Raw genomic sequence first — 22,256 nt, 5'->3', positions numbered from 1 at the left:
TCTTTCCCAAATGTTGAAAGGTTTCGATGTGTGAAAATTAACAATAATTCATGAATATTTCCACGTTTAAAAATACACGGCTTGGTCACTAACATTTGCTACACAGATGTTATTAGGCATTCTGGGTCTGAGCGTTTTGAAATATTCACGAATATTATTCTGCTCAGAATATTTCCACTATAAAATATTTATTCATGAAAAATGCTTAGAAAACTAAAATGACAAATTCCGAGAGAACTTCTCGCAAAACACTTATTCACCTTCCGCAGAACACAGTTTGTGAAACCCTGGCTTAGAGGATAGCATTAAAAAAGACAGGTGAGAGAGAGAGAGATGGAAATCCTGAAATGGACTGAAAGTGTTCAAAATAGTAAAGAATGTTAGAACTGGATACTTGTAGCAAAGAATCTTCAGGTTCAGCAAGCTAAGAAAGAGGAAGGAGCTTTCAAATATAAATAACAGTAATGTCATTTATAATGTTCATTTTAAAGATCTCTTCATGATACAAAAATAATTGACAATGCTAGACACAAAATAATAAACATGCATTCAGGGATAAAAATAAATACATAAAAATACAAACATTTGAAAAATGTAAAATTTTATGCATCATCACATATTTGAGCAAAGTCTCTATCCATTTCAGATTAAAAAAAAAAAAATTGCATTTCAGTCATAGAAAACTATTTTTTGGAAGGAAATCAGAAAACTGTTAACTGCCATAATAAAAGTTTTGTACAGCAATACAAATATATATATATATATATTAAAATTAGCAGCCTATTTTTCTACCCACTGCAGGGTGAAGGCCCATTACGGGAGGCTTTGGGTATACTACTCCCATAGTGATCTAGTCCATATTGGAAGAGGACAATCACAAACATCCATGCCTACGTGGAAATCGAACCTGCAACCTCTTGGCTGAAGAGCGGATAACCACTCAGCCAACCAGGCTGGCGCGCGCGCACACACACACACACACACACACACAAATTTAAAACTTTGATGTGAAAAAATGTCTAGATTAGCCCAAGCCAACTTGGCTCTTCTTCTTTTCTTTCTTATGGCTCTGCAGCCTAGATCAAGCCTTGGCCTCCAACCCTATCTTGTCTTAAACTTTACTTCTCCAGTTTGAACATTGTGATATGATGATGCTATCTTGACTAATGGTGTTTATCCATCCATCTTGTTCTAGGTCTTCCTTTTGGTCTTTTACCAATAACTTTACTGTTTATTGTCTTCTTACAAATACCATCATTTTCATGCAATGCACACTGCAACTTTTTGAACTTGATTACACTGGATAGTCAGATAATCAGACCATTATCTCCAGATTCTCCAGAGACCATTATCATTCACTGGTCCAAATATTTTCCTTTCAAAAGTTGAAATAAAACTCTCCACTCTTGCTGTAAACATCCAGATTTTATGTCCATAGGTAACAACTGGATGAATTATCAGTTTATATATTTGCTATTTTAGTCTTCCAATAAATATCTTTTGAACTGAGTACATGAGAGAGAATATACATAGGCCATCTGCTGCTATTTTTGTACTGAGTTGGTTAATGTAGAGTTGGTTTTCTTCCATGTACCCCCCCCACCACCACCACAAATATATAAAACCAATCTTCAACATATCACATATTTTACTGTATTGTTATATGCTGTTTTGATAGCAACTATTGAAACTTCCTAGAAAAATTGCACATTATATAAATAATTTGTTGATGGATGCTATGCAAATTGCTATTCTAGTATGATGTTCTTGTATAATTTTAATTCAGTTGAATTAAAATGGCTCACAAACCACACCTTAGTTTATGGTAAAAGTTTGTTTAGAAGTAGTTGCATAGTAGGCTTAAACTGCAAAAACTGAATTCTGGATGAGGATACTAGAGGATGATGAATCCTGCTGTAAATTTATTTTCATTGGATGGTAGAATCTGGATCTGGTAGCAGCCCAACATATGCTATAGTATGCCCATGCTTTTGAGATCTCCACTTGGAAACTTGCCAAGAATAGTCGATACATGCTGAAGGGGAGAAAGAAATGAAGGACGTACGAATTGGTCGCCAACACGCGAAATCACATGCTTTATAGGTAAATTTTTCCAACTGTTATACAAGCAACATAGTTAACTACAATGATCATAAAGAAGTTAATTTTCTGAATCAAGTAAATAATAAACAACTCATCCCGCAATATGGATTGTTTACCCTATTGTCAGAATGGATTCTCCTTTTTGTGACATGCGCAGAAGTGTCGAAGGGTCTCTAATCTGTGGGCGAACTATACAAGCAGAAACACATTGTCCTTCCCAACTGAAAACTGAATAGCATTGAAATTGTAATGGTGTGGGAATGTTTCTTGATGGTTTGGAATTGGTGTTTTGGTGCTTATTAATACTCTCCATGTTCTAGATAATATCGTGTTGTCATGGTGTGTGGTGTGATACAGGTCAAAGGTGAACTGTATGTTATTGAAAAGGGTGTATTTTGATTTTTTTTCTGTATTTCTCAGGTACTCTGTGGGAAGTTAGGTAATTAACAGGCATTCATGCCATTGCCACCCCAGATAGAATTAAGTTTCTTTGTAGTTTGCTAATAATAACCATAATAGTAATAATAATATGAACATGCATATAAACGTTAAGATGTACTAAGTTTCTTTGTAGCTGAAGTAATAAATAATAGTAACAATAATATGATGATGCATAGTTATTTTTTTTATAGACATTTGCATTTTTTTTGCCTGTGTAGCCCTGTAGAAATGGTATTTGCTTCCATAGTGCTAAGCTACCTGAAGAAAGACTGTTCTAAGTTCAATTCTAGTTACCAACTAGGACTTTTTCTAGGCTTTTTTCCCTATCTGGTTCATGAGTTAGTCAGTCTTTGGCAAGGGCAAGCAGAGTTTCTCCCATAAATTTGGGTTTTTACTCCACAACTCAAGAAAATTGACCATTTTCTTGAACTACAAAATTCACACTATTTCAGACAGTAATATATAGTGTTAGGTTTAGGTGCCACAAGTTTGCAGTAGTTATCTGCCATACTCTCCTTCCCAGATAGTTCTTGATAGCCTTGGATCAACTATCAGTTCAAACAGAACTCAGACAGGTCCTAGACAGGATTTGAACTCCGTTAATTGAGTTCAAATCCTGTCTTGGACCAAAAAAAATCTTTATAAGAGCATTTCAACTGAAGGTGGATTAGTTGGCCTCACGTGAATATAGCAGTGTTTTTTCCTCTCAGAAATTCAGGCTTTTCACCTTACAAAATAGACAAACTGGCCAGAAGAACACACACAGTTAACAGATATAATAGACTCTCATCAGATTAACTGACCATCTATTTTCAGAAAAAAAAGTGCAAGAGCTAAGATAAACATGTCTACTCCTTTTATGAAGAAAAGATATTAGCATATTTGGTAAATTACATTTTCTCCATTTAAACTTTGTGAGCAAGTAAAAAGCTTTGAAAGTATATAGCAAACATCAGTAGCCAGTATTCTAGAATCTATATCGGCATGGAAAAAGCATTATTTGTTTTGTACTCATAGTAGAACCATTACCTATGTGCAGGCATGGACATGGGTGTAAGTTTATACTAATACCTAGCTATGCCAAATAGCAGTAGTGAAACCAGTGAAAGCAGTTGCAAAGAGGTGTGTATATCCTGTTTAACAGACATTCATGTCCCAGACCTCTCTGATTTTCATAGAAGACTACCACTCCCGAATGTTTAAAGAAGCAGCTACAGTCGCTAGCTCTGTTGATAACCTTAACAGGAACCAGGATTTAATACTCCCAGAGATATGGAAAACCTTAATTAGATCTCTTAATACACAGGAAATGAACTTCAATGCAAACTACAGAATGTTCCTTAGCAACAACTAGTTAATCATGTACATGCGATATGTGTATCACTCACGTTCAATGCTATTTTAGTTTGTAACTATAATCATTAGAATTTTACAGTTATTCATATTTGTATAATGTTTTTTAACCTAAGTGCTTGTATCCTGAAGATGCCAACAGCTAAAGTTTGGTGAAACTAGTAAGCTTAATAAATATTTATTAGTTAACACTTGATCTATTGTCCAAATAATTACTCTCTCTCTGATTTTCTTTTCTTTCTTAACAATATCTACTCTAGAATGTTTTTTCTTTGTGGTAAAAGGCTTCTTGACACCTTTATTACAAGGCAGCTGGAAGGCCATACATATGGAAAGAAACAAACCTGAATCTCCATTACTTGCTACCTGCTCAAAAATTTAGCATTTTCCAAACTTTAGCTTTCAAGGGATAGCAGATTTGGATGGAAAGAACTCAGTTCAAATCCTCTCTAGGATCCAAAAAATCTTTATAAGGGCTTCACATGAATGTGGCAATGTTTTTCCTTTCAGATATTCAGGTTTTTCACCTTACAAAACAGACAAGCTGGCCTGAAGAACACACATAGTTCACAGATATAATAGACCCATCATCATTGTATGATGTAACAGGCTCTCTTGAAAACTTCCTGACAAAATGACAACAACAACAAAACAGCCTGAAAAAAAATCGAAAAGACCTGAACTAGATTATATAAAAGGTGAGTCAAAAGAATGTGCATATCAGAAATTTGAAACAGACATTCTTTTGTTGATTAAAAAACTTTATATGATGTTTGGTATAAATTTTTTATAATATGTTTCATATAAAGTTTTTTACTTTATATGAAATGTTTTATATGCACTATGCACTCTTAAAGAATCTGTTATAAATTCCTGAAGTTAGGCACATTCCTTCTGATTCACTCTGTATGTAATCTAGTGTATGAGGTCTTTTTGACCCCCCCCCCAAGAATTTTTTTTTTTTTTTGGTTGTCATCTTTTTGTTTTGAAGTTTTCAAGCATTGGTGTATATTCCAGGTGTGTTAGGTGTGCAGTGCACACCCACATAATAGCAATATCACTGATATTATATTTTTGCATTTATTCCTTTTAAAAACTCCCCTAATTGTTTCCTGCCTTTGCGTGATTCCTAAAATTAAATACAATATGCTAATACTTCTTGAAGAGAGGACACTTTTCAATGCGTAAACATTGCATCATATTTGTATTAATAGCCCGTGTGTGCAGTCACAAATACAGACACCTCTGAGTGAACACTTTAAAAAAACATGGAGATGGTGCAATGGGTCAAATTCTTAGCATTCCAGTAGTTTTAAAACCACCCAGAATGTGAGGCAGGGGTGTGCACTGAGACAAGAGCACTCAGAAATCAGTGGCTGTGATTGGTTATTGTGTCAATCAATTCAATCCAATTGAATGTTGTCATTTGTCATGAGCTGCTGTTTTTGTTTTTTGAGTTTCATCTGTTTTGCATGCATGAAGTGTGAATTGACTGGTGTAGGACACTGATATAGACAAATTTTTAATATATCCACTTAATTTGAATAATTTTTATAAATAATTTATTACTTTTTTATCCATATTTACAATGGGAAACAGTGTTGATGATCTACTGAATGTCCTGTTTTGTACCAGAGCTTTTGTAGATTGTATGATTGTAGTTGGAGGAGGTAAGCCTCGTCGTCCTCTTCCAAATTTTTATATTTACACCTTTGAGTAATTCAAACCAACTAAATGTAGCATTCTCTTTCATCATTGGTTTCTAATATATATTTAAAAAAAAAAAAAAAAGTATTCCCACTCTATTTAATGGTTACAATTAATTGATAAATTAAAGTATTTGAAGTTATCCTACAGTTAACTGCATTGAACCAATTAAGATGAGTGCTGATGTGTTATGTACTCTTAACACTTCCATACATCTATAAAAATGCAATCATACAGTCAAGTTGGCACGAATTTTGGAGTGCAGGTTGTATAAGCCACACGACTCCGCATCCAATCGAAATGTGCATGCAACGCCACTGTTTTCAGGAGAGCCTGTTGCTTAAATACAGTGTTGGTCTTTGGTCTTCAAGAGGATTTGGAGTTATGGTAAAGCAACTAAGATGATGATAGTGTATTATATCGAGTAAGTTTTGAGAACCTATTCTAAGAAGACAAGTACTTACTAGTGTTAATTCAAGAATTTACCATATTCAGAATAGGTTCTCAAAAATACTATCTTTAGTCTCAATTACCAGTCAGCATATAATGCATGTTGTATATGTGTGTGTAGGTCATCACCTTGAAACATACTGAAATTGCTTACTCACTGTACCCAGCCACTGCAATTTATTGTTCTATCTCACAGCTTGCAATTGATGTTTTATACGTTGGATTCATGCCTTCCACATTTTTTAATGCCAAGTATGTTAATAGGATATGCTTTTATGGATTTTGCAAAGAAATTACAAAAATTCCTGTCACTGAATACCAGTGGTGGTTTTTAAAATTTAGAATTCTCAGATAGTGTGTTTAGCAGTTTTGCCACATTGCAAGGTGGCAGGACATTTTTTGGTGTTCATATTTCCTGTAAGTGTGTATTTGAACAAGATGTAGCTGAACAAGGAAATTGCAGTAGTACACAGTCTTCATTTAATGTGAGGAATTTTTCCATATATTTCATATTTCTATAGATGAGAGTATGTAGAATGTCACACAAAGAAGGCTTCTATCTATATATTGTAGCATGCTTAGCATGTTGGGATAATTTCACTGATCTGTTTATTTTTTAAAAGATTGTTCTATAGGTGATACTTTTCTGCAATGGCTGTCAAATTACTTACTACACTGTTATTGGTGTATCTTTGGACCTATGACAATATTGACATCATACTTATAGCATAAGTATACAGTTTTGTCCAATGCAGTGAAAATGCATCTTACTGTTCATTTCTCTGACTCACAAATACGTGGTGGCTGTCCACAAAATTGACCATATCTCCAGACTACTGAATTTTTTTTTTTCTTTGTCTGTAGGGTGAATGAATTCCATAGTTAGTGTAAAACACAAGCTCATTCAGCTTGTTCACACAAAAGCAGATGCCTAGAATGCATTGCTCAGTACATTTTCAATGCTATAGTATAAGTGCAGAGTTGTGAATGATTGGAATGCCTTGCCTGAGAGTGTGGTGTCTGCAAGGAGTTTGAATGTGTTTAAGACCCGGTATGATGAGATGTGTGTGAGATAAAAGGACCTCCTAGATGAGTCTTTGACTCCATGAGGTCTTGTTTAATAATAATAATAATAATAATAATAATAATAAGTGACATTCTTGGAAATAATATGACTACATTCACCATAGACCCAAGTCCTTGTGCCTCCTACTTTATTTTTTCTTTTTTTTTTTCTTTTCTTTTTTAAACATTATGATTTCTGAGGTTTTTAATAATGTCAAGAAACTTTTTAAAGTAAAAAAAAAACATTAGATTGTTTTCTTCATTAATATGGTTATTAAAATTTAATGAAGCTGAAAGTCTAAATCAAGGCTTATCACTATGTTATATTAATATATTAATTTTTAATGGTAACTATCGTTTAGACATAATATAGAAACATGCTCTTCCTTTGTTTAAACTAATACTTGTTTCACTGAACATGGACTGAGTTATTCTTTTCCAAAAATATTTCATACTGAAATGAGCAAAAGTGACTGTTTACAGTGCTTATGTGTTTTCATGAAATGTGAACATAATTTACTGTGTTCATGTTTTTGTATTATATTAATATATATTCAATACATTATAGTTATTATTCTCAAAAGTTATTTTTATCTTTCACAGGTTAACTTATGAAGTAGACACATATTCAAAAAATCAGTGCTAAAAGAGGTCATGCCAATAACTTTTTAATATGATCTAAAATAACATTTGCAGGATTTTCCCAATGTAAGATAATTTATATAATATTTGTGATATTAATAGAAATGTTATAAATAATGATATGGTTCTTTTGATTTGCTCACCATCCTGTGAAGTAGTCAAACTCCACCCTATGCTTGGAAATTATTTCAGTGCATTGTAGTTGTATGGAGATAAAAAGTTTTTTACTCTGATAATAATTAAATATGTTAAGTGTCAAATTAAAAATAGAAAAAAATAATCATACTTGAATGCAACATTTCTAGTTGAACATGCTCATTTGTAGTTATTCTCTTACATATAAATCCACTTTCTCGTATTTTTAATATCAAAAGATGGACTACAATAGTTACTTCGTTTTCAAAATTTTTTCTGTTCATTTCAAGAGTGTACAACTCACTACATTGGATTTTGAAATTGAAGTGCTTTCAGTCATGTATGGAGTACAAAACTTGCAGCTGTGAATTTAGAAATTTTTGTATCAAATTTTTCTTTGGCAGGTTTGGATACTTTTTGGTTTTCTGAGTTTAGCAATTTTTAAAAAGGATTACATGTATGGAAAAGAGGAGTTCAGTGATTTTAGAAGAATATTACATCTGATTAGTGACATTTACTTATCAGGGGTTGGCCACAGTTCTATTATTAAATATCTACCTATATATCTGCACGGTTAGCTAGTGGCTTTGCACTTTGCAACCATATGCCTGGGGAAGGAGTGTCCTAGGTTCGATTCCCATCAACGACGTGAGGAGCTTAAGGATCTTCCTCAGCCATAGCCAAGTTAGCCGGTCTTGGGTGTGGACAGCAGGGTTTTTTTTGGCAGTTTATCTGGTGTTTTTCATCCTGCAAGCAGGCAAATCGGTCTGAGGACACACTTTTCTCAGTCACTCATAGAGAGTTGTCTGGGTGATCACATAATTTTTAGAGATGGCTTTACTTATTCAGTGAAGTGGTGCTACACTGAGATATGAGAGGCTCTGCTTGTGGGCAAGTTTTTGACTATCTCTGAGTGGGGACACTGCTGATCTTATGCCTCTGTTCGGTGGCAGGGTGGGCCTGACACTGAGTGGAACCACTGCTGAGTAAAATGATCCTTCGGATCACTTGCACTTGCTGAGTTTAGAGTGATATGGGGGATCACCTGAATTTTTGGAGACCTCCCTTAATTTATATAGTGAAACCAATCTGGGTAGTGACCCCTCCCTTATGCATAGCATTATACATGTCTATAAGGATATGTGCTTTGCATTATGGGATATTAAGGCAAGTGATGTGAAGTCATTAGCGTCTATATACAAGTTGCTCCAGTCCTGAGAATACTTCAGGTGCAAACTTTGTGTGCTTACACTTGGATAAATGATTAAACCAAGTATATATTTCTTGTTATCTTTAATTTATAGTATAATCAAGTGGAAAAACTTTCGACAAATCTTCAACCTGTTCTTGTAAGGTTCGTTCCATAGACATGCTGTTGGATTCTAATTATGTAGAAAATAGAATAAATGTTGTTTGATTCAGAATCCAACATGACTTTCCGTCACAAGAACTATATTTATAAATATTATTTGATGTAAATAACATATATTATAAATTAATATCATATAACTACCTTAATTATGTCAAATATTTAATTGCTTAATCAAAGAAATGTTTTAATGGTAAATAGATTCTGTATTAGATATTATTAAGCTGTTTTGTTTATTGTTTTGTCAATATTGTAAGAACTTATATTTGTAATTTAACTACGCATTTATTGGAATGCAAATATTCTATTTATTCTTTTCATGAAAGTTAACGTTATGTAATAACTGAATGTAGTTATATAACCTAATGTAACATTCGCGAGAATGTTTACGTCTATCGGTTGTCATAGAGACGCATGGAAATAAACGAGCGCGTGTGAGTGGAACGTTTGTAGAGGAGAAGAAAAAATAGATACATAGTAGTAAAGGGGAGTCGGAACGGAACTTTGGAACTATAAGGTAGCAAGGAAGTAAACTAAAGAAGTAGAAGTAATTAAAAGATTCCTAAGGATAGGAGTTGAGTAGATATTTTTTTTTTATAAGTGAATCTTATAGTTGGCTGAAAGCAAAATCAGCCATAGTAATAAAAGGAAATTATTGCCGTAATCGGATAATTAGAGAACTGGACATTCAACGAAGAATTCTGAATAAATCCAGTCAGTCTACAATTACGACTTATTTCTGTGCTACCAAAAAAGGAATTGTACGGAGTTAAACTAGTTGATGAATGAAAAATAAGAATAATTAATGTACCTTACAGTTGTTATCTGGAGTTTTTGAAGCACGATTAGTAATGTTTTAGTTATTTGGTGTCTCGCAAGTGTGATAAATACAATTTGAAAGTGTGCTCACAAAATATTGGAAGTACTGAAGATTATTTCTGGTAAGGACAGTCATATTAGTTTATTTCAGTGTATGAAGATTTAAGTATTAGCTCCGTTGCGCTGTTTCTAACATTAACTGTAGCATACCATCGAGGCTGAGAATTGAAAATATAGACATTGAAATAATATCTGCCATGGTTAGTGCCTGTTATGAGTCAATCGTAGAGTGTAGTTGAGAGATACAAGGAAACTGATTAATTAAGAATTTCTATTGTAATAAGTTGGGTATAGGAACTTTGTGATTCTGAAACTGTGAATTTGTATGTGAAAGTTTGGAAGATTGGATTAATATGAATGACTTGACTTGATATGCTAACTTGACTGGTTTGTCATATTTAGAAGTGGAATTTATATAATTGTTATATAACCATATATTAAATGTTTTGTTTGTTAATTTAAATATTGTGTTTGCCTGAATTTCTTTTTACTGCACCGTTCACAAAAATTCGGATCTAGCGGGAATCCCAGAAGGAAAGAAAATAAATACCATCGGCCTGAATGAGTGAAAAGACTACTAACTAATTTTGAATTAATCCTACTAATTCATATAGACTTATCTAAGGATAGAGTGGTGCAGTATAATAGAAATTTCTCTACCCTTAGATCAGTGATTAATTTGCAATTAGTTTTCCTTATTTGATGAAAGTGACTTTTAGCAAGATGGCGGATTCGAACGTCAAGAGAACACGTCACGACAATGCTACCTTCTTGGTCACTCACCTCTGAATTCTTTCCACCCACTTCCTATTGCCAAGAAACCTAGATGACCAGATCTCCATGCAGTAGTCAAGATGGGGTCTTATCAAGGCTCGATAAAGAGGAATAATAACCCGCTTGTCTCTGCTCGTCAAAGTATTCTTCAGTACCCAAGTAATCTGATGAGCTGCTTTAGCCACTTTTGCTATATGCCTGCTAAACTTTAACTCCTTATCCACTAACACTCCCAAGTCTCTGGCTTCATCAATTTCCTGGAGTACAGTTCCACCATCGTGGTGTACACCTGGTAATCTTTTCGTCTTATACTGCATAACCTTACACTTTGCAACATTAAACTGCCATTCGTTCTCCTTTGCTCGGACTGCCAGTCTGTCCAAATCATCCCTCAAAATTTTGACATCATCTGTTTAAACTATTGCTCTACCCAACTTTGCATCATCGATAAATAACTGAATAGTTCCTCTTAGATCCTTTCCTATATCATTAAGGAACAAATTAAGCAGTAGTGGTTCATGAACAGAACCCTGCAGCATTCCACTAGTCACAGGCCTTCTTTTGAACTCTACTCCTCTGTGATATCTCTCCATCGACCATCCTCCTATCCATCCCCATGTGCTGCAGTTTACTGATTAGAATTCCATGTCTTATCCTATCAAATGCCTTTCCAAAGTCCTATTATGGGTAAAGGTAAACCCATTACCTTTATCCAACTCAGCTATCACTGTGTCATAATGTGCAAACAAGTTACTGAGGCATGACTTACTCTTCACAACCCCCCCCATACAGTATCCCATATCTGTCTATCCATTTCTGTATTTTGCTTTTGATGAACTTCTCCAGTCCCTTGACAACAACTCCTGATATGCTAACTTGTTGGTAATTCATTACAATTATTGCTGATGATAAATTCTCTAGTGCAAATTTTGTGGCTTTCAAAAAATAGGTTCTAGAAAATGCAGTTAATAAATATTTATGAAAATTTTGACTGTTGAAATACTAAGTATAAAAATACTTGAAATACTTAATATAGAATATTAAGCTGTGTGACTTCAACAGCTTTCTATTTTTTGTGGTATTGAACATAGTTTAAAAGTCATATCTATACAACAATAGATTCCTAATTCTTTCTTGTCTTGTGCCACCACAGTCTTGTTTTCACTATAAAGTTGCAAAGTGCTTTTCAAAGCAAAATCCCCATCCTGTAACATATTTTTTAAAATAAAAGCACTAATTTTTAAAAAATAACAATAATCCTATCTCCATTAAGTTAAGGGGATAATAAATCCCTCATTATTTTAAAGCCAGATAAGAAACTCGGAGATTGAAATCTAAGAGTTTCATGCCTAAGAACTTTCGGCGAGTCTGAGCTTAAGTCAACTCCTGGTAGTACAACACTAGGGCAACTTGGAGCAAAGGTGGAGCAAGATCCATCACTATCCTTAATATTTTCTCATAATGTAAAACACAGCTCCTAGGAGATGTATTAATAAAATATAAAATATAATAAAATAAGGAATTTATTATCCCCTTAACTTAATTTACGTTGCCGGAAAAAAATAGCCTCTTGGCCCTTTATTTTAGTAATCCTATCTCCATGTCAAATGAATTACAAGTTAAGAAAGAGTATTACACATTACAGAAAGATTACTGTAATTCCCTATAACTTCTCTCTTGCCATCATCTCTCATCTATTCTTATAGTAAATCAGATTAACAAACTCTTTGATAATTTTTCTTATTAGGATGATACTAAAAAAAAAAAATAAATAAAGGCAGGACCTTTCATGCTCATCCCCACCTCTCATAGGTTTCCTCAATATCCACAGACTTGGTATTCCCTTAAGACCAGTTGTTGATTGTATTGGTTGTTCCACTTCTGAACTCTTCAAGCATCTGTCACTGTTGCTTTCACAAGGAAATCAGCTGCTCATATCACTTTGAAAGCACTTTGAATTTTAACAGCAAAAGTTGTGATCTTTGTCTGCCCCCATCTGATATAATGATCAATTTGAATATAGTTTCCATATTTACTAATATACCTAAATGATATTCATTTAGGTATATTAGTAAATATGGAATTTTCATTCCTCAGATGGTTAAAACTAATTCCAGGTGATCTAAGGCTATAAACTCAGTGCATTAAACAACTAATATCTGAAAACTTGTTCCATGTTGATGAAGATGGCAATAACCAGACACCGTACAACATTGTCTATGGTAGACCATGTGATAAGTGCATGAGCCACTCAGTGAATGGATTTAGAGAATATGTTGAGTTCTCCTTCATGAGGACTTAGTTTTTTTAGTTCACAAAATGGAATATCAGGCAAGGGAATAAATGCTTCGGCCACAATTTTAACAATCTAATCCATTTATATTGAGCTAAACTGTCCACTTTAAATTGATTCTAATTCACTTTCTGTTGCTGCTGTCTTCCTCAATGGGAATCTAGTCTCCAGTTTTCATTCAAGTAGATCCTATCCATATTTCTGCCTCAATTTCTTCACATAATAATTGTAAATTCAGTAATCCAAAAACAATACAGTGTCGAACTGTGAATGGGTTTTGAAACTTGGTGCTTACTACCCATTATAGTAAGCGAGATCATTTGTTCTTAGAGCCATTAAGTTTCTGAATCTGTCAGTGAAACCTCAATGATTCTATTAGTATCAGCTTATGAAATATATCACTTGTTATTGGTACTAATGCTGTTGAACATACATACTTCTAATCCTTTCGGCCTACAGAATATGTTATACCTTATGTGTAAGTCAGTTTGGTTGCATATGGCACAAATGTGCTATAGATTAACAATAACTAGAATTAATATAAAAATATAAATAAAAATAGCTAACTATTCTCAAATATAATTCTAAATGAAAAATTGAGAATTTTTAATAAAATTCTTAGTCTCAGTGAACTATTAATCACTAGAATTCATTCTTGATACATCAAAAGCCATGACTCATGTGAAATACCATTTTGTTCCATAAACCTAATAGAAAATAATCTACTATAATAACATTGTAAAGCTGAAATGACAAACATTTGACTTTATGATACATTCAGGATATTATTTAGAATGAATTATACCAGCAAACAGAGGTACTTCTATGGGAAATCCTCTCCTTCCCATGCTTGCTAACTATTTTATGGCATACTGTGAACTACATCTTTAAGTGATATTTTTCCCATTTCTACTGTGTGATACAGATATGTTGATGATTTCTTTGTAATTTGGAATAGCACTTTATTCAGATTAGAAGATTTTATTTTTAAGATTAATGCAGTCCATTCAGAAACATTTCACATTAAAAATAAGGGGTAGGGAGGGAGAATCAATTAGCTTTTTTAGATCTGTTGATTTTCTGTCATCCAAATGGAGATCTTCATATGTATTAAAAAAAACAAAACATACAGGACACTATATCCGTTCATCTCACCATCATCCATCTAAAAAAAAAATGAGGAGCTAGTAAAACCTTAATTTATCTTGTCCTCATGCTCTGTGTTCTGTGGGTGCCTTATTACATCAAGAATTACTGCATATTCGGTCAACATTTTTGCAGAATATGCCATCTCCACAAAATAGAGTCAGATGGAAATCCATAGTTGAGACCCATTACTCTCTCAATAGAGTGAAGAGGAATAAGATAAGAAGAAGACAGTCAACATTCTTATCAAATGGTTTCATTGAGCAATTCCTTTATCAATAAAGTTCAGTAGCAGCAGGACTCTTGATTTTTCTTCAAGAAGAAATTAATTGCAAATTAATTTCATGTGACAAGAGAGTATCAGAACATCACTAAAATTCATGCTTCGTGTAGCATTTTATCCTGTCAAAAATTTCTGCTTTCCTTTCTTTACTCAAGGACAAGCTTTTTTCATTAAACTTTTCAGGTTCTACCAGATTCCTTTCCCTTGTGGGTAATTATATTTTGGATATTTCAGAAGATTGCCTCTATTCATATGATGAACATAAAACGTATATTGCAAGGCCAACAGTTTGTTTGGCCTTGCAGAATGTGCCATTTCCACTAAACAGTCCTTTGAAAGAATACTAAATTTTTTCACCAGAGTAGATTGCTTTAAAAAGAAAGCTGTGAAGAATTATTAAATCGCCCTGATTTTAATAGGTCCAGTGACCTACAGTTATCTCCTTTATAGGTACTCCAATCTGCTAATCTTTCCTGGATTTTACTCTAGGAATTAACTGACTGTTATCTTACAAAACAAAAGCTTTAATGGTGCATTGTTGAATTTGTTGCTGTTACATTTGTATGTGATTCTGTGTTAGTTTTTTATACTGAAGATTCCTGTGAAAACATGGGTCAAAATTTTATGTGTAAATGTTTATTTTCACATAAGTTATTCATATTAATTTAGATATATCTGTGTTGATATATGTTCCTGTTTTGGATATTTTAGTTTGTGTCTTCATTGAGTGTGTTTCTTAAAGAACCTAAGTGCTACAAATAGCTAGAGCTAATGAAAAACGTTTAATTAATGAGCATAAATATTTATGCTTATTAATTAAATATTTGTCCTAGTTCCATACAATTTTTATAGAAGGCTTTGATATGAATGGTATTAATGACTGTGAAAATTTAAATATGAAAATTCTTGTATTGTCCAATAAATATCACTTATAAATCTGTTTCTCCATATTTAATAATGTAACTTGCTGCATTCTAAAAGCTACATCTTAGAGTTATTAGTAGGATGTTTTGTTCTCAAAAACAAGAAGAATTGCCATTTTTGAATTAACACAAATTCATCATTGCTATCCATGTGTTTCGGAAGGTGCAGTGCATTCATAATTTTCCAGATACACTGACATGGGGAAAATATTTTTAGCCATACAACCTGTGTTGCTAGATTTTAAGCAGCAAAATTGTCTTGTTGGAAACTTTTATGTACACTTGCAGTCAGTATAACTCAATGCCATCAGCAAGGTTTAAGTCTCTACAGCTAGTCTTGGAATGTTCTGAATACAATTCATATTTTAAAAAACAGGTACAAACAAATAAAATTTTCTCTTATGTATTTTTAATACTGATGAACATGGACTTCAGAATATTTTATAACTAAACGAAAAAGAGTTTTTCTTAATAATAAGACTATATACTTTTTTTTTAGTTCTAGCTCAAGGAGAAGCTTATTTCTTCCACAACCATCTCAGTGAAGTTTGAAAAAAAAGTTTGCAGAGTAACTTTTTTTAAAATAAATTCTAGTTTTATTTGAATTGTTTGTATTTTATTAATACCTCATTATTGTTTTTTGTATTTTTAAAGGCATACTTTTTAATTAAAATATTTAAAAATGTTTTTATTTTAAGAACATAAAGTGCTTTTACACCATTTAGATTATATCTGTATTTTTTTTTTAATATTTAAAGTGACTGTATTAATAGTTGCTGTGCATTCATGGAAGTTATTTCATAATAGAGGATGTGTCAAAATCCTGAAATGTCTATTTAGCTTTTAAACTCTAACAAAATTACTCCATAAAATCTTTGATGTGTGTTTTATTTGGATTCTACATATCCGAAAATACAGTGAACTCTGTATTATCCAAACTTCATCTAACTGTGCACTTCATATAATCGAATTACAAATTTTGAAGTTCCATGTTTTGCAAAAGAGGCACGGTACCTCCAAAATTGATTACAGTTCTTTTGTGAGTGTAGGCTGTTTAAGGACAAATTGATAATTATAGTACTTTACTTTCTTTGTTTTTCTTTCTTTTGTTTTTTAACATGATTTTTTTTCAGTTTCCATCCCTATATTAGAAGTGTTCCAATTATACAATGTTGTTGTCGTTGTTATTTTGTCCTTTGAACAGTCCTAGATGCTTCCAGTGTGCTCCCTGCACTGCCCCGGCCACGTCAATGATCCCGCTTGCACAGAGCTGCCATTCAGGACTAGGATCCACTTCCTGCAAGGCCGTTGCAATTGCTGGACAGGCAAAGATATGAGTGAGTGTCAGTTCGGTATTGGGGCAGTTGACTCTTCATTAGAAAATTGGGTGCCGTTGCCACGTTAGTCACCTTGAAATCGGACCATAAGAAATTTGGTCAAGAGCTTCAAGGGTCCAGGGGAGGCCGTGAGGAGATGTGGTCGGACTTCTCCCCCCAATTATACAATATTAGATTGCAATAAGTTTAATGGCACAAGTCTGATGTGAAATATTTTTTGTTTTGTTTATTCTTTTCATATTAAATGTAATGTTCTGTTTATGGTATGGTTTGGTTTTAGTTTGAAAATAACATTGCCAATGTTCCATTTTCAAATACACTACTTTGTGTATAAATAATACTATCCTAAAAAGCTTTTGAAAACAACCAGCGATGTAACTTATCTACTTCCACTGATTACGTGTTTATGATTCTCGTTATGTTAAAAGTAGAAGACAGTATGTTTACTACAGTATGTGTAGAAGACAGTACATTTAGGTGCTGAAAAATAAGTTTCACTCAAGCATTGTGTGTGTACGTGCGCGCATGTTGCATGGAGTACTCTTAATTATTTATTGTTAAGTTTTTCATTTTTATTTAAACCTCTTATGATATTAAAAAAATTGATGATGCAAGCATGTGTTCATGCCTGTAGAAAGCATACAAAAAAATAATATGTATCTATGTAATAAATATCAATATAAATTTTGAAATATTATTTTCCAAACAAATTTTCTCAAATTTTTTGGGACTTTTCAGTCTTCAACCTGTCTTATTTCTAGATGTATCCTGTCACTCTCAAAGCATTATTTCTTTTCAATCATTTATTTATTGGAAATAGTGATAGAATAAATATATTTTTGAATATGTGGGAAATAAATAAATAAAATTTTTAAACCCAATTATTTACAAAAACACATACAAATAAGAATCTACAATACAGTAACTAAACTTATTTTACTTTATGGGGACAATAAAAAAAAGCAGATGAAAGAAGAATTGAATCATCTGAAATGAAATTTCAATGCAGAACTGAAGGAGTCACAATAATGGATAAAAGGAAAAGCAGCGAAATCTGAAATAAATTTTGAATTACAAACTCCCTAAATGAAACAATTATTTGCTGTAGAGGAAAAATGGAAAGAACATGTACTGAGAATGAATAGAAGCAGAATACCTAAACAAATTCTAAATTACCACCTAAAAGGTAATTTAGAATTTGTCAAATTTGTATATCTGGCACACATGTGCATGCGCACACACGCATTGGTGGAAAGCATTCTAGGGGCTGCTATATGGAAAAATCCACTGTCTGAAGATGTCATTTACCAAGCTATTTGGATATCACAGAGCTCACTGTATTAACAAAAATAAGTTTATAATTTTATCTACTTATGATATATTTTAACAGGATGTTATAACTGATTCAATTTTAAAGAAAAAGGATATTGCATATTATTTGTTTTCTGTTCAACAAAGTGTTGTCAGTGCAAGTGGTTCACAGTGATTAACATAATATTTTAGCATAGCTTGTAGATTTAATGCTCACCAGACTGAATTTCTTACCCTCCCACCCCTCTAGCCAGGAAGTCTGAAAGAAAATACATCTCAAAAACTTCTTCCATGGCAAAATATGAAGCACACACACACACACACACACACACACTACATACTTAGATCAGACAAGATGCTGTGTATTATGACTATAAAAAATGTAATATTTTATTCTGATTTTGTCATGGAGTTGACAACTGATGTGGACTCAATTTTAAAATAAATTTAATTATCATTGCACAAGAACCTCAATAGAGCCTGAAAACTCATCACAGGTACATACTTTCCATATAATATCTCTCATACTTCTCCTTGAATGCACTTGCAAACAACGCACTCACAACAAACTCTAGCAGCCTATTCTGCTCATTCTCCATCCTCCATGAGAAAATTCTAGTTATCACACCCTTACTAACCACACTATTACTCAATTTCCAGGGATGATCTTCTCGTTCTTCCTCCTCCAGCCAAGTGCTAAAACATTTCTTTTGCATCAGTCCTATAAAACCCTTTTAGCAGTTAAATGTTTTTTCATATCTCCCTCTTTTCTATCGACCAACTTTTGCAACCCACAAATCCTCAATCTACCATTCCCCCCCCAACACACACAGTACTTACCATCTTGGTTACTTGTCTCTGGATTTGATTCGACTTCTTCATCCTTAGTATTGTAATGGTTGTGTTTCTTGTACTCTTAAATATATGGTTATTTTCATCTAGTTGAATTTGGAATGAAGTAGTGAGCAACATTTTCTTAATTGTAAATTAAGCATCTCTCACATAAATATGAAATTGCTAGAATTCATTAGTATTTTTTTATTATTATTATTCTTTGAACAGTAGCAGTTTTGAATGAAATGAAATGAATTAACATTTCATTTAAGTATATACAGTGTGCAGGTTATTTTTTTCTTATTTTTCTATTCCAGTACAAAAACAAAGAATCTTCCTCTATTGCCATAATAATGAACTATGTTAATCACTAGAAAGTGAGAGAGCAAAAGAGAAAGAAAGAATCAGATTCACTGAAAGGTGATTTAAGAATTTTTATTTTATTTTATTGCCATCAGTAGCTGACACAGATACTGAGGTATTATATTAAAAATATAATATTCCATAAGAGAATCAACGGTAATCTTTAGGAGAAATAAATTAGAACTTGGAAATTCTTTTAACGTGGAAGATGTGATAAGCAAGTTTTCTAAATAAATTTTATACAATTTATATTTGATTGTTCTTAGAATAGCTAGATTTTTTTTTTCAAGTTATGCTTTAAATAATATAAGTAAACACTTATTTGTTTAATGCGATTAATATTGAACGTATAAAGAAATGTTTTGCAGATATTTTTGTTCATCTGCATGCCTTTCCAAACAAGTTTTTATTCCCTGTTTTTGTATTTCTGCAAGAGGATACATCTGTTGCAGTGCCATAAGATTGATATGACAAAAATTAATATTTCATCCTTATGAATTCCATCCTTTAAGAAGAGAAAAAAATATGAAGAGATTTCTGCTAGCCTATGCACAAATTCAGTGAGCTCTTGGAGACTGAAAAGTTTCTTTTATTTAAAACAGGTAGGTTGGAGCTGCACCTGGGCTGCTCTGCATCATTTCAGGCTGATCTGAACATGCATCTGGCATGTTTAACTAAAAGTTTAACATATGGTTACATTGATCAGAAATTAGCTCTCTGCAAAGTTGCTGAAATTACATGATAAATGGGAACAAAAGCCTAACTAAATAAATAATGACTAAATATAGATTTATTATGTATATACATGACTTTATTTAAATATAAGTTTTGTTGTAGTCAAGAGTATCTTCAGTATGACTTTCAGATTAAACAAGTAGAAAAGGAAAACTGGAAGAATTGACAATGAAAACACCCTTGGATCAGAACATGTTTTTTGACTGCAGCACTTTTAAATTTAAAATTAATGAAATGATCACACACACACACACACACACACACACACACATATATATTTATAAAAGTAAAATTTAACTGACTAGAACCCGAGAAAATGTATACATCCCGAGTCAATCCTAATTACAACAATATACAGGGTGTTCGGGATAAATTTGACAGTTTCGTAAGGAAAAAGAAAATCTTCTTTGTATCTATTAAATTTAATGAATTGACAAAAAAACATTACAGGCAGAGTTAATTACAATACTATCAACAAGATTTACTCAAAATAACCACCATTAGCATCGATCACAGCTTCAATTCTGCTTCGGAACCTCGAACAAGCTGATGCTACAGTCTCCCTGGGAAGGGCCGCAAAAACTGTTTTAATTTTATCCATTAACTGGGCTTTTGTATTACTGGAAGTGCGATTGGTGTCTTTTTCAACTGCGCCCCATACAAAATAATCCATGGGGTTAAGGTCTGGGGAGTTTGGAGGCCAAACATTTGGACTGGTGAAGTCGTAGAAATTTTCAGACAACCATATTTGACTTTTCCCAGAGGTGTGGCAAGGGGCCGAATCCTGCTGCCATACATACGGCCTACCATTGGCTACCCTTGTTATCCAGGGCTTGACTACAGTTAGCAACTCCACGAACAAAGCCCGAATTCCAATGCCAGGGTTCTTCAACACCTGTTCCTGCAGATTTGCGAGGAATTCTGCTGTACGAACGCAATCAGATCGTCTGCTAGGGATCTTTCTTCTTGCTACATCCTCGTAGTCACCATTGCAAGTCTCTAGTTCATTCCTGATTGTTTTTACTGTATTCAGGGAGCATTGGGCACCAGTCGTAATATCCTTATTTTGATGGCGGGCACGAATCATCATGATACAAGTTATTCTCTTCCATGATTCAGGTGGGTTCCAGCTATCCATCCTTTCTGACATCTTGTATATGAATGAAGAAGGGTCCAAACTTTTAAATGAAGAGAAGTGTGTGTTAATACATGTAACTTACGGAAAAATATAATTAATTATAAATATGTCAAATTTATCCCGAACACCCTGTATATATATATATATATACAGTAAAACCCTTTTTTAAAACTTTTCAGGGGACTGATGGAAAAAAGTGTAAATAGCAGGAAATGTAAAAAAAACATTAAAAAAAGGCTAAAAGATGACTTACTGCTAGTATGTGAGTCTATCTACTTGATTACAAAATTTAATAACTGAAAATAAATAAATTTACAATTACTTGCATTTATCTATTTAAAAAATCTTTAATTGTTGATTGTTTTTGCTTTTCATTTTTTTAAAATTTTTTTTGACATAGCACTAGATTGCTTTGCATTGAGTTCAATGCTTGACCTGTTTTTTACTATCATGTTCAAAGTGGACACAGAGAGTCCAAGATCTTTTATTAAATATACACGTGTTCTGGCATGCCAATCTACACATCGCAAAATTGCCATCTTTTCTTCTACCGAAACACATTTTCTATCTTTTTTCTCAATGTTACTAACATGGATAATCCATCACCGCAACTTGAAAGCAACTTTCACACACTAAATTACATAGCAGAAATTCTGCAATATCAATTTGTACTGTGATTGAAACACGGTATCGCCCATCACTACATTACTGCTGCAAGCGTGCAGATCATCGTGATGGCGGAAGCGAAACTACAGCCGAAAGCAACGCCGTCTGGAAACAGAAACGCACAAATTTCCCCAGAAATTGATTCAAAAATCAGCAAATCACAGGAAATAATGTTCACATCAAGTTGTTAATGGTGGGAAAACAATATATCGTAAGAATAGGCCTTAAGTCGGGACCAATGGAAAATGGTGTAAATGGCAGGAACATAAAAACGGGGTTTTACTGTATATATATATATATATATATATA

General features: G+C 33.1%; 1 protein-coding gene across 5 annotated transcripts in view; it reads left to right on the top strand.

The window, feature by feature from the left end:
- The window catches only part of Scgalpha (sarcoglycan alpha), a 190,403-nt gene extending 172,726 nt beyond the window's left edge, over positions 1 to 17,677 (top strand). For 3 of the 5 annotated variants that reach the window (XM_090410036.1, XM_090410040.1, XM_090410038.1), the window contains exon 12: positions 16,063 to 17,677. In XM_090410036.1, the coding sequence (XP_090266162.1) occupies positions 16,063 to 16,108 (46 nt within the window). In that variant the 3' untranslated portion in view covers positions 16,109 to 17,677. Of the gene's footprint in view, positions 1 to 7,722; positions 7,828 to 16,062 lie in introns of all 5 variants that reach the window. The other 2 variants (XM_090410037.1, XM_090410039.1) reach the window with 2 other exon arrangements.
- The last annotated feature ends 4,579 nt before the right edge of the window (positions 17,678 to 22,256 follow it).

This window comes from Typopeltis vanoorti, chromosome 20, assembly GCF_054136105.1.
Source record: "Typopeltis vanoorti isolate ZY-2024b chromosome 20, IOZ_Tvanoo_1.0, whole genome shotgun sequence".
NCBI classification, from domain to species: Eukaryota; Metazoa; Arthropoda; class Arachnida; order Uropygi; family Thelyphonidae; genus Typopeltis; species Typopeltis vanoorti.
The sequence above is the reverse complement of the archived record's forward strand: the minus strand, read 5'-3'. Positions and strand labels throughout refer to the sequence as shown.